The 14,050-nt window shown below is 45.7% G+C and overlaps 1 protein-coding gene across 1 annotated transcript; it reads right to left on the reverse strand.

The window, feature by feature from the left end:
• Positions 1 to 10,079: 10,079 nt before the first annotated feature.
• Positions 10,080 to 11,807, reverse strand: THBD (thrombomodulin). Its single transcript, XM_006860656.1, has one exon. The coding sequence runs from the start codon at positions 11,805 to 11,807 to the stop codon at positions 10,080 to 10,082; it is 1,728 nt and encodes a 575-aa protein (XP_006860718.1).
• Positions 11,808 to 14,050: the final 2,243 nt, after the last annotated feature.

The raw sequence follows: 14,050 nt of genomic DNA on the forward strand, positions 1-14,050 counted from the left end.
AACAGGATTTCCAAGGCTGTAAATCTTTACTGGAGTAGAAAACTTCATAATACCCAGTAAAAGGGGAACTGAAGGAGGTGATTTTTTCGAGAAAGAGCAATAACATTGTTTGTGGGTCAGCCATGTGGTGTGTCTGCCTGTGTCTACTGGTTTGGGTGCCCAATTTTGCAAAATTGAATAAAGAAAACCTCACTCTCATTATCATGAGTACAGATAGGATTACTTGAGCGTTTGTCAGTATGGACAACATTTCTCACAAATCTGGAGGCCCATCCAGGATTTTCTGCCCACTTGGATTGGCAGCCCTGGTGGAAAAGGAAAAGCATCCCACCTTGGCTTCGGTGGCCTGCTCCACAAAGGTGATTGCTTTCCAGTGAAAGCCACAAAAAGACCCAAGACTGTTAAAAAAAGAGAGAGAATTCATAAGAGAGACGTGAAGGACTGCGAACAGACTAACCACAGTCACCAAGCAATCTCATGCACAAGTCAGGGAGGGAACACTGGACTGTAAGCACCCCTCTGGTGGTTGGGCATTGTAGGGGTTCAGTGTGTGACTGAGTTGCCTCTTGGATGTGAAGCCAGTGCGGAGTCCCAATCTTATCAGAGATGGACAAAGCAAACTATCGGGGTTGTATGCAAGAAGCCTCCATGAGGACCCGAACCTAGGAAAACATTGGGGGATTGATCATGCAGGCAAACTCAGACACCAAGACCAATAGAAAATGGGGAACAGAATTCTAGGCCTAGGATATAAGGGAGCAGGAAAGACTCCCACAGACATTACTCCTGCAGTCCTTCAGGGAGAATGTTGAGGGCTTGAAGGAACAGTCCCCAAACCTGGGAAAAAGTTGGGATGTACAAGAAACTTCCAGGAAATAAGGGAGTTCAGTGCACAGGAAATCAGGCTGATAGGGAGTGATGTGTTATGGAGTCGGTTCTGACTCATAGTGACCCTGTACAGGGTTTCCAAGTCTATAAATCTTTATGGGAGCAGAATGCCTCATCTTTCTCCCATGGAACAGCTGGTAGTTTCGAACCGCTGACTGTGAGATTAGCAGCCCGCTTCGTAACCACTATGCTACCAGAGCCAGAGCTCCTTGATAGGGAGTAGTTTGTTGTTATGTGCCATCGAGTCGGTTCCGACCCATAGCGACCCTGTATAGGGTTTCCGAGGTTGTAAATCTTTACGGGAGTAGAAAGCCTCATCTTTCTCCCGCGGAGCAGCTGGTAGTTTCGAACCGCTGACGTTAAGGTTCGCAGCCCGATTCGTAACCACTACGCTACCAGAGCTCCTTGATAGGGAGTAGTAGTGGAATGGAATAGTGGAATGGAATAACAAACCCATTGATGAATTGCTAAGAGAAGCTCAGAAAGTTTTTGTAAAGAGGAGGAGCAAAAGCAGAAAGCCAGAATCATGGTGTCTACTGTTAAGAAAATAGTTAATTAGAGGCTAGAACAAGACCGCCCCCGCCCCCCTTTCTTGAGGGAAGTGAGACAGTGATGATAGTGTTAGGCCTCCTCAGAGGAATGGGAGGAGAGGACTGGGCCAGGTCCCCAAGTCCACCAGCAGATGTTGTAAGTGTGGGGAGACAGGTCATTTCAAAAGAGATGGTCCAGAGATAAAAAGGGAAGAAAAGGTGATTCCCTCATGAAACTAGAGATCAACTTTGAGTCTTTTAGAACAGAACCTAATTGTAAGATTGGGGTTAGGATTACAGAGGAGGAAGGGCAAATGAAGACTTCTGACTGAAATGGAGGAAGGAAAGATTAACCCATGGGTATGGTTTTAAAAAGGCAACAGGAAAGGGCTGGAAATTCCATCTTTGCGGGTGAAACTGGAAAATAAAAAAAACTAGGTCCATAGAAGATAATACCTTATCCCCATATAAGAGGTGGAGGGGACCTGAAGTCAGTATTAAAGGGCCTAGTGATTATTAAGGAGCTCTGGTAACGTAGTGGTTATGAATCAGGCTGGGAACCACAAGGTCAGCAGTTCGAAACTACCAGCTGTTCCTCAGGAGAAAGATGAGGCTTTCTGCTCCCGTAAAGATTTACAGCCTCGGAAACCCTGTACAGGGTTGCTATGAGTCGGAACCGACTCCACGGCACATAACAACAACAGTGATTATTATTATTTTTGATATGGTAGACTTCAAATATAATTCTGAAGATAAATGTAGGCTCAGACTATTAGAGTTTACAATGCAAAATTCTGAGTTTGCAAATGCAAGGAGAAACTTTAGTCAGGCACTGAAAAGTTGTTTTGTTTTAAATATCTTTGATATTCTTTCTGCAGTAATATGGTATAAATTAATCCATTTAAAAGGTGGTTAGTATTTGTTTGGCTGATGTGATAGTAATTTTTTAAATTGTACATTGCTCAAGACTTTATTTGTGTGTGTTTTATTTTTTTATTTGTATTAATGTTTCAGATCTTCTGAGAACATAATACTGTTTTAAAAGATATTTGGTGTACCAATACTCTTGGTGAATTGATTAACATTTTTTCTGTTAAAATTTGGGCCACCCTGTATGTATGCATTTCGTCTTGTTAAGAGGAGGAAAATGATATTGTACTGTATACATGAGTGTTGATAGTTTCAGTTCATTTGACACATTATAATGTTAAAGTATATTTAACTGACATTCCTGTTTGAGAAGCTTTTAAGTGAAGTATTAGCATCTGTCAGTTTGTCGTACTGTGGTGGCTTGTGAGTTGCTGTGATTCTGGAAGGTATGCCACCGGTATTTCAAATACCAGTAGGTTCACCCATGGTGGACAGGTTTCAGATGAGCTTCAGACAAAGACAGACTGGGAAAAAGACGAGACAAACTACTTCTGAATATTTAGTCACTGAAAATCTTATGAATAACAGAGAAACAATGTGAGATACAGAGCTGGAAAATGAGCCCCTCAGGTTGGAAGGTACTCAAAATGTGTCTGGGGAAGAGCAGCCTTCTCACAGTAGACTTGACCATGTTGACCTGAATGGAGTAAAGCCCGTGGGAGTAAAGCCCTCAGGACCTTTGTTTGCTGATGGGGAACAAGTCAAAATGAAAAGAAACAGCTTTTAAAATCCATTAATAATTGGAAGAAGGAATGTTTGAAGTATGAATCTAGGAAAAATGCAAATTATCAAAAATGAAATGGATTGTATAAACATCTGAATCTGAAAATCACATGGTTTACCATGCTGGGAATGACAAATTGAAAAGGAATGGTGTTACATTCATTGTCAAAAAGAATATATCAAGATGTGTCATGAGGTACAACACTGTCTGTGATAGGATAATATCTATGCATCTACAGGGAAGACCAGTTAATGTCACGATTATACAAATTTATGTACCAACCACTAAAGACAGTGAGGATGAAATAGAAGAATTCTACTAACTTCCTCAATCTGAAATTGATCATAAGTAGGCCATGCTCCCATCTCAGTCGCCTTCTTTCTTCTAAGGAGGAAAAGAAAATTTGAAGAAAGAAATGGAGTCAAAGCCTGACCAAGGACTTGTTCAAGTAGTGCTTTTGGCTTTTACCACTACCTAAAAGCAAGTGTTTAATTTGGGCTCCTTTTATGAGATTGCTGGAATGCAAGATTTAAGAGTTCCAAAGAGTTTGTAGAAGATGCCTTTTTCATTGAATCAGTCCCCATTCAAAGCAACCCTATAAGACAAGGTAAAACCATCCCCATATGGTTTCCAAAGCTGAAAATCTTGACAGAAACACACTGCCTCATCATTTTCTTGAACAGCAGCTGGTTCAATCTTTTTGTTTAGCAGGCAAAACAAACTAAACTTCTTCATCAAGCAAAGAAAGTTTAAGTAAGGCAGAAGGAGGGGGGAGAGAATTAGAGACATTGCTGACTAACGTCTTTTCCTTGCTAAATAGTAGAAACAAAGATTTTGCTAACTCCTACATCTCACTGAGGTTAGACAGCATCTGCTTATAAACAGAAGTAGGGTTCTCAGGAGGTAATAGAACTGAAGGCACCGAGGAAGCAGCATTAAAGCAGGTTTTGTCTTAAGATAATAAAAGTCACAGACTTTCGTATTTCCATAGAAACTTTTCAAGCTGAGATTCAGGGGAAGTTCTGGTCACTGCCTGGGTGGCATTATTTTCATAGACCCCTGTTTTGATTATAGGTGCTTTTGCTTGTAACTCTAAAGCCCCTTTGCTCTTTTATTATTAAGCATTGTCAAGCCTGTTCTGACTCATAGCGACCTTAGAAGTTGGTGGGTTTGAACGGCAGACCTTGTGGTTAGCAGTCCAGTGCTTATCGTACAGTGACCCCTTTGTTTTAGGTGTGAGGGTCTTTCAGGGAAAGACCCACTTTCAAAACACACTGAGAAGGGTTTTAATTCACTTAGAATCTGATGTTAAAACAATATCTAGTTTCTCTTGTAAAAGGAAATCAGTTATTTGCCTACATCTGAACCTGCTGAAAAAAAAAAAAAAAAAAAGGCCTCATCACAACACAAAGAGATAGCTCTGGAATGGGGCGTAGGTTCTGGAAAAGAAATAAAGCCAGAGTGAGGCATTGCCTGTATTATTTTATGAAGAAATGCCTGAAGAGTTCAGGGAATGTGCTCTCAGATGACAAATCAGCTATCCTCCACCCAGTCATGACTGTTCTGAAAACGTAGCCTCAGTTTCTTTGGACGTGACATGATAATGAGCCTCAACTAAACACAAGAACACCAGGAACTCCTCAAAGTTAGGACTTAGAGTACTTCTGTCACCTGTCCAATCTATATCCAAATGCCACCTGGGATCCTTGGGAAGAATTCTGATCATGTAATTTTCTACCACATCAGTATTGGAGCAGACAGCATGCTCATTTCCTCTGCCAATCTCATTTTTCCTTCTTCAAGTTCTACCTCCCTCAGAAACTGCATGGTGTAGGGGGTTACTTATATTGAGTTTTGGTTTTCTTTTCACATTCCTAATGGATTGCCAAGATTTTTAGCAGCTGAAATCCATAATGCAGGGTTCGTTTTGCAGGGTGTTGAGAAAGAGAATGAGTTGGTTTGATTAACATTGTTTATTGAAAGTGAAGAGAATCAGACTGGCTCATGATTATTTAGAAAGCTTATCTTTGTGATACAAATGTGAAAACTTTGGGTCCTTAGTGTGGAAAGATCAAGATGGGGCAGTGAAGGGAACAGAGGCCTGTCAAAAAGGAAAAGGCCCACATTCACTGTTTGGAGTAACTTACCTGGTGTTGGTATTAAAAGGAGAACTTTTTAGTGTAATGAAAACATTCTATATATTGAAGATGGTGGTGGATTCATAAATGCATGTGTTTGTCAAAACTCAGCTGTTCACTCAAAAAAGTTAATTTTACTTATATGAATTATATCACAATTAAAAAAAAAAGAAATAGGATAAATGTGTTCGCCCTCCTCTAGCCCTCTCTGTTCTTCCTATGAAGTGCTAAATGGCCACTTGACCGGCATGGAAATTTTAGTTCTGGACTCCTGGTGTGACACTGTAGGATCAGCACTGGACTGCTAACCACAAGTTCAGTGGTTCAAACCCACCAACTGCTCCTGGGAAATCTTATACACAGTCAGTCGGTAAGAGTCAAAACCAACTTAACACAACAACGGTAAGCCCTAATTGGGATTCTGTTGTGGAGCTGGACAGCTAACTGCAAGGTCAGCAGTTCAAACCCCCAGTCACTCCTCGGAAACTCTGTACAGTATCTCTGTGAGTTCAAATTGATTCCATGGTATACAACAGCAGTCCCTAATCAACCTACAAGTTCCACTTAGAGCTCAGATTCTTCTTTCTCTTCAAAGGGAAAGAGGAAGATAAACAAATTTTCATAAACATACCTGATGAAGCTTTTCAAATGCCCCTGCCTTCAACTTCTAATGCCACCTTCCGGAAAGGTAAGAATACAGTAATCAAAGTTTTCATGTGTTCATGCACTTACTAACACCCAGGGGGCCTGGCCATTCCCTACCTAGGCTTAAGTCATGGCAGACAGTTCAGGAAGATTAAGAAATTTGCCCAATGTCACATTGCAAGAACCAGTGGCACAATTGGGTCTTTAAGTCATTTTTCTTTTGCAAGTTCCTCTTTGGACTTAGTAAACTTGAGGTGCCAGTGTGGGTGGCTGTTGTGGATGAGGGAAGGTACAGACTAGGCCTGCTCCCCTGAAGCGCTGGGATATAAGGCTGCTGGGCTCAGAGCTGACCAGTTGCTGTCTAGTTAACTCTGACCTTATATGTGTCAGAGCAGAAATGTGCTCCACAGGGTTTTCACTTAATATTTTTCTGAAAGTAGATCCCTAAGCTTTTTTCTGAGATGCCTCACGGTGGACTCAAACCACCAACATTTTGGTTAGGAACTGAAAGTGTTCCAATCTGCACCATACTAGGGTCTCTTCTGCCTGGGTTGGAAAATTAAAAGAAACATTTGACTTATAAAATAGAATTCTGAACTATCCAGAAATACACCTTTACCTTCTCCCCCAGGCACTGCCTTGCTATGGAACATCATCAGAAAGCTTGGACCATGACCACACCCTGTGGTAGTAAGTAGAGATCATTCAGGTTGCTAAATCCCCATGTCATATGGGCTTCCCTGACTGTGTATGCTGGGGGATAATGTTTATGGCTAAATGGTGTGTTTATTTGGTCCTGGTATCTTTTTCAGAGAAAAGATATGCTTACTTATTTTCAGAATCTTGAATTCCGAGGTCTGTTAATCAGAGAAGCTCTGAAATAGGAAGTGAGTTAGGGAAACTCCCAGTCCCACCCCACCCTGTGGGCTTATGGTGTTTTGATCCTCCAGTCCTGGGGTAGCACTGTAGGATAAGTAGTGAACTGCTCACCTCAAGTTAGTTCAAACCCACCAGTTTGAAACCCTATACAGGAACTCTAAGAGTCGAAACAGACTCAGTGAGACTTAATAATAACAACTACATTTGCTGTTGTTGTTAAGTGCCTTCGAGTCGGTTCCGACCCATGGCGACCCTGTACAGGGTTTCCGAGGTTGTAAATCTTTACGGGAGCAGAAAGCCTCATCTTTCTCCCACAGAACGGCTGGTAGTTTTGAACTGCTGGCCTTAAGGTTCGCAGCCCGATTCATAACCACTACGCTACCAGAGCTCCTTAACAACAACATAAGTGTTCCTTAATAAGATGCCACTTCTCTGGAGAAAGAAACTCCAAAGCAAAAACCCTTGTTTTTGCAATTGGACAGCACCTGGAAGCAAATCATCTGTGAAATTATCAATGTCTTTTCTGTATCCCAAAGCAGTTATTTATCTAGATCCCTAGTTCCCTGACAAGCTGATTTCTTCAATAAAGAACCTTATTACCAAATTAAATGTTCTACTAGTAGGAGCTCTGGTAGCGCAGTGGTTATGAATCAGGCTGCGAACCGCAAGGTCAGCAGTTCGAAACTACCAGCTGTTCCGCGGGAGAAAGATGAGGCTTTCTGCTCCAGTAAAGATTTACAGCCTCGGAAACCCTGTTCAGGGTCGCTATGGGTGGGAACCGACTCAATGGCACTTTACAACAACAACAACAACGAGTCTACCAAACTCTATAATAGCAACATAGCTCACGCTGTTATTCCTGTAAGGTACTGCACACAGCAGCTTCACAACCACCCTCTGTCCTCACACACAGTAAAACTGTCAATCTCATCTACCTGGATATTGAGCTTTGCTCCAGCTTTGTCTTCCCAATAACTGCTCAGATTCAAACTGAGAAAGTAATCATTATCTAGATACATAAAATTATATGCATATTTGAGCTACATTTTCCTCCAACTTTTGTTCTATCATCCTAGAAAAAGGTGCCCAAGACATCTGTGTGTTGACAAGACATGAAAATGTGAATGACCTGATACTGGATGAGATCTTGATATTTAGAAACCTTTGCCTGAATCTGAGTCACAGACTGAAGCCCCTAGTGACTATCCCAGGTCTGGATCTCTCTGGAAGCAGATAACGCTCACTGAGACCCTAGAAGGAGTATTTCTTGAATTGTCCTAGAAATAATCCTATGATGTATTTTAAGAAATGTAGACACAACTCCTCACATGCAAAGGTGTTATGGATACGGAAGGAAAAACAAACACTTATGCACACATAGATAACATTAAAATCTTTTGTAGTGAAAACGTCTCATCTTGGAAGCTCTTTGAATGTCAGAGATGGCGCCATATCCATATGGCACAGAGGCTGAGTGGGAAGAATCCTTTACTGCATCTCATGGGCATTTGCACTGTCCCTTGAAGCCACTAATGACATAAAATGAGATTAAAGGAGAAGCGGTGAATAGGCACACAACCTAAGAAATCACTGTGTAAAAATAATAAGCAAGGGTTTTGTCTGTGTTCTAATTTATTTCCAATAAATAAATAGCTATGTACAAATTGCTGAGTTTACAAAAATATTAGAGGAAAACCTTTGCCAGGGCAAAAGGTACGTTTTACCTTTTTTTTCCATACGCTGAGGCATGATTTCCTTGTTTTAGCTTAATTAAACCACAAGCTCTTTTCCACCCTGTGTAACAATGTCTAGAGATGTATACCTTGTCTTTCTTACTAGAAAACAAGGCTAAAAATGAAAATTCCTCAATTTCTTGAGACTAAAGAGACTTGGCCTGCTACTTATTACTGATCCACAGTTATTATATTACAGAAATTCCAAAGTTGTCTGAAAAAAAAAGTTCTCAAATTTTATTTGGGCTAACAACTATTTGCAGTTCTTGTTCAAGTAGATTCTCTTGCAGTAGGTGAGGTGCAGCCTGAAGTTCTGCATTTCTAAACAGCTTTCCTGGGGAAAGACACCTTTCTCCGTCCAGGCACCAGGTTCCCAGTGAGTGAATTTGCAGGATGCTGGAAGTCTCCTTTAAAATTTGGGGAGAAATTCTGAAGGGCCTGATCAAGGTGGGGCCTTAATTTAGTATCCTCCAAGCGTCATTCCCAAGCTCCCAGGCTCTACATAAGCAGTAGAGCTGGGTTTGTTTTCACTCTTAGGTTTAGGAGTTACAGACAACAGTGAAATTCCAAAACATAATGAATCATACAATTCAAAATTTTTCTCAACCACCTTGGAGCAGCCTCGTTAACATTTTCAACACTGTTAAAAATAATGATAAGAATGTAAAAGAAAAGTGCATAGGAAGCTTACAACAATTATTACTTTACAGTCCACATCCAAACAATACAAACAAAAAATTCAGGCTCACTGTTTAAAGATGAAGACAGATTCCTTGGGTTAAATTTCTATGACAGTTCAGCAACATTAATTTAGCCAAAGCCTCTCACATCTTACTTAACCTGTTAATATTTTATTGCTCCAGAAACCTGAAATAAATTAGCAAATCTGGTGAAAAGCAAATACTTTGTATGTTTTATTTTTAGTGTTTTGTATTTTGTTTCACAGACGAGATCAGAAGTGGGGTTAGATACTGGTAGGGTGACTCAGACTTGGTCTGTGGTGAGTTTCTGAGGGGGGAAAATTTCCAAAAATTAGGGGGGATATGAGACAGCTTCACAAATGCCAGTGGCTGGAGAAAAAAAGATTCTCCAGGATAGTATAACAGTCTCCTGACAAGTGAAACAAACATACAAAACGGGTATCTGAGACACACAGAGAAAAAAGCAAAGAGAAAACAACCTAAATACTTAAAAAATAAATATTTTGATCATCATCTACACCTTGATTACACTCACTAGTCCACCAGGTAAAGGTCTTCTTTAAAAGCTTCGGATTCCTGGGCCAGAGGCAAAAGCTTGGGAACATTTTGTAATGTGAAGTCTTAATTGTGCTTCTCTGTCCAGTCATCCAAAGACATCATGGAGGAAGGTGGGGCTGATCCTCCTTCCAGTCCCTTTCTATCTCCCACCACCCCTGGAATTATAGAAAGAAATTTTAGAGTGATGCTCTTCTCCAGTTCTAATGCCACTGGGGTAATTTCCTTTAGCCAGAGAACAAGATGAAGTAGGCAGTGGAAGTGGAGGTGGTGAGGACAGAGGGAGGGGCTGAGGCCCAGCAGGGAAGGGAGAGGTCACAACCACACCAAGGCACCAAAGGAAGCCAGCCAAGCCCTCAGAGTTTCTGAGGCATCAGTTCCGTGCGCACGCGCTGCAACACCAGCTCCTTGCTGGGGTTCGCACACTTGTACTCAAGTTCTGCCCGCATGGAGCCCTGCTTTTTGCGCAGGTGGCAGAGGAGCGCCAAAAGTGCCACTACCAGGGACATGCTAGCAATAGAGATGCCAATGAGAACGCCTGAATGCTTGGGACCCGAGGACGCGGGGCCTGAAGTTGTGCTGGGCGTCGGGCTGGTAGGACCCTCCCCAGAGCCGCCGTCACCATCGTAGTTCACTTTGATGGGGTCACAGTCGGTGCTAACCTGACCGGCTAGAGGCGAGTCAGGCCCGCAGATGCACTCAAAGCTGCCTGGGAGGTTGCGGCACTCACCGGCGCATTCGTCATTACTGCACTCGTCGATGTCTGTGCACATGAAACCCTCGTCCAGTATGTAGCCGTCCGGGCACTGACAGCTCTCCAGGCCGTTGGGATCACAGTCAGCGGGACAGGAGGTCTGGTTGCAGAACATCTGGCACCTGTTAGGGTCCAGCGGATTTTGCACGAAGCCCTCGGCGCAGATACAGCGGTAGTCATTATCGCCTACTGGCTGGCACTGGTATTCGCATTTCACACCAACGCACGGATCCAGCAGCTCCACGCACTCGCCGTCCACCAGCTCGTAGTTGGAGTAACATTGACATTCGAAACCGCCCTTCGTGTTAACACAGAGCTGCGGGCAAGGGCTGGGCACCAGCAGGCAGTCGTCCACGTCCTCACACCGATGCTGGTCGGCCGCCAGCTGGTACCCAGTCTCGCACATGCATGTGTAGGCGCCGGGCACTTCGGAATTTTGTACACAGAAGTGATCACAGAGATCATCGCAGGAATTAGCCCCTTGGACCGCACAGGAGCGTCCGTCAGCTTGCAGGGCAGCGTCGGTGGGGCAGAGGCACTGGGGCAGACCAGAGCCCCCATGGCAAAAGTGCTCGCAACCACCGTTTTCCACGCGGCAGTCCCAGGCGCCCGGCGCCTCCCGGCCCCAACGCGCCTCAGCAGTTCCTGGCGGAGGCGCAGCGCACACCAGCTCCACGCCGAGGGCCGCCACCGAGGCGGAGCTTCCCACTGGCAGCGCCTGGAAGTCCGTTCCTCCCGCCCCGAACGGGGTATTGTAGGTGTCGGAGACGTTGGTAAGCGCAGCGACAACGGGATCCAAAACCAGGGGCCTGCAAGAGGCTGCGAAATGGAACTCACAAAGGAAGCCCTCGGCCTCCGCGTTGCACTGCTGCTCCACCCAGGTCGGCTCTCCCGGAGCAGAGGCCTCAGCTGTTGTGACTGCGGTGCAAAGTGGACCGCATAGGGCTGTCCCGTTGTCGGGCTGCGCCCACCTGCTGTAACTGGTACGGTTGTCCCTAGTAACCCACTGGAAGCCGCGCAAGGGCCCGAGGGTCCGAGGGTCATGGCAGCCAACCGGCAACTTCAGGCCAATCCAGAGGCGCGGGCCGACTCCTTGGTCGCTGCTCAGCAGCAGGGAGATAACATCGGCCGCCACCGAGGAACGCACGGTCATCAGGTGGCCCTGCAGGTGCTCACAGGCCTGGCTGGCAGCGAAGAATGTCGCGGGGCCGCGAAAGAGTGCGAAGCAGTCGTGTTCAACGCACTGGCTGCCGAGGAGTTGTGGCCCAGGCGACGCAGGAAATCCCAAGCTGGCTGGAGCCAGCACACCGAGGAGTAGGACCCGTAGCATGCTGCCCAGCGCTACGGGCGAGCAGAGGTTGGGGGCGCCAGGCGCCGCTGCTCGGTCCGCTGAGGTTAGGCGCGTCGGGCTGCAGAGCGCAGCCAGGCAGCTTCTGACATGCCGCCCTCCAGGCCGCGTTTATAAGTGCGCGGCCCTCCCTCACGGGACGTTCGGGGAAAAGGAAGGAAGTGCAGATGGGAAGGGCCAAGGTTACATTCTCCGATTACTGGGTTCTTCAGCTCCAAGCGCCCGCCCTCAACGCCTGGGAGTACCTCGCCTGGATGAGTAAACCCTACTGAGATGAAAGGTCTCAGGCAGGGTCGCGGGCCAAGCGCAGGCGCAGGATCTGCGGCAAGATTATTAAGGGTTTCACGTCATCAAGGAAGGCAACGGCCCCAGCTCCGCCACAGGGACCCCAAGTGCGCAGCCCCAAGAGAGGCTCTTACTACTCAGTCCCCTCCCCAACTTCCCGCCCCCACAATCTCGGTCGTTTTTCTATTTTCTTCGTGGATGTGATGTCACCAACCATTTCTGGGGAGGCTAGGCTTACTGAGCTCTGGGAGGAGAAGCCCGGGGCAAAGAGGTCTAGGATAGGGGTGGGGAGTGGGGGGTGGGTGGCGAGAAAGAGGGTCCAGGACCTGAAGGACTTTGAGAAGGTTGTGCTTGGGACTGGAAGGAATTTGGGAGCGAGTGCCTAGGATGTGGGCTTTCCCAAAAATGTGATCAGAAGCAGAGAACTGCCATCAGTCCGGGGCAGAGCTTGATCGGCCCCAGACAACAGAGGATGCTCATGCTTGCGGCTTGGCAGAAACGAGAATGGACCACGTGGGTCGGACTGGCGAAACACTGGCGTCCCTGCACGGTTAGAGGCCCGCAAATCTCTTCGTACGCGCTGCCAAGCCGGCCACCATCTTGTCTAGTGGTAAAGTCACGGAGCATTGTTGGGGCTCCCGAGTCGCTGCATCCTCTCAGAAGTGGGACAGGCAATTTTTGCAGAGCCCAGGAGGAGGCTGCGTGTGCGGAGCTCCTTTGTTGGCCTGGCCTATGTGGCACTGCAGGATAATGTCACTGGACCACAAGGTCGGTTTGAACTGCAAGAGTAGCGGTTCAAACCCACTAGATGCTCCTCGGAAACCCGATAAAGCCTTGTTGTAAGTCTTTGAAAGCACTTAACAACAACATTTTGTGCCACATCACAGACGCGCAGGCCACCTCTCACGCTAGTGGCTTCTTCATGGGGAGTTCCTAAGAGGTGGGCTCTGCGGGCTTGCAGCTGACCCCAGGGAGGCTTGTTAAAAAGCTGTCTATTAGGTCCATAGATTGGATTGATACCGTGGTGCAAGTAAATGGTACTTGGTGAGGCAAAGGCCTTTGGAGAACTGCAGGGTGGGCAGTACTAGGAGGAGGAGATGGGAATATGCCCTGGACTGCGTATTCACTTATCAGTGAGGAGGGTGGATCCAAAATATTAGGGAAAGGCAAGCTTGTTTTTGAAATACTCTATGCCCTTTTAAGCAGTCCTGGTGTGGCGCTGTGGATTAATGCGCCAGACTGCAAAGCTGTTTGAACTGCAAGGTCGGTGATTCAAGGTCACCAGCTGCTCCTTGGACACCCTACACAGGACTGCTATGGGTCGGAACCGTCTCTACGGGCACTTAATAACAACATGCCCTTTGAAGGAGTCTTGGTGTGGTGCTGTGGGTTAATGTGCCAGTGGTTCGACTCATCAGCTGCTCCTCTATACAGGGTTGCTATGGATCGGAACCGACACGATGGCACTTAATAACAACAGCATGCCCTTTGTAAGAGTAATTAAAATGTTTGCCAAGATCCCTAATTTTTTTTTGGATCAACCTTCCTCATTGATATGGCGCTGTAGGATAATGCTGGACCACAAGGTCCGTGATTCAAACTCACCAGCGGCTACTTGGAAACCCTATACAGGGTTGCTGTGAATTAGAACGGATTCAAGGCACTAAACAACAACTAACTGCTTACAGCTACTCTATGGGACTAAAACCTGGCGATGTGCTTCCTTAAAAATTTATGTTGTATATGCTTGTTGAGGAGCTCTGGTAGCGTAGTGGTTACGAATCGGGCTGCGAACCTTAAAGTCAGCAGTTGGAAACTACCAGCTGCTCCGCGGGAGAAAGATAAGGCTTTCTACTCCCATAAAGATTTACACCCTCGGAAACCCTGTATAGGGCCCCTATGGGTAGGAACCGACTCCACGGCACTTAACAACAACAACA

Source organism: Chrysochloris asiatica, unplaced genomic scaffold (genome assembly GCF_000296735.1).
Source record: "Chrysochloris asiatica unplaced genomic scaffold, ChrAsi1.0 scaffold00039, whole genome shotgun sequence".
Lineage (NCBI taxonomy): Eukaryota > Metazoa > Chordata > Mammalia > Afrosoricida > Chrysochloridae > Chrysochloris > Chrysochloris asiatica.

Excerpts from the sequence above, each read along its gene's own strand:
- THBD (XM_006860656.1), bottom strand. The coding sequence starts at position 11,807 with ATGCTACGGGTCCTACTCCTCGGTGTGCTGGCTCCAGCCAGCTTGGGA.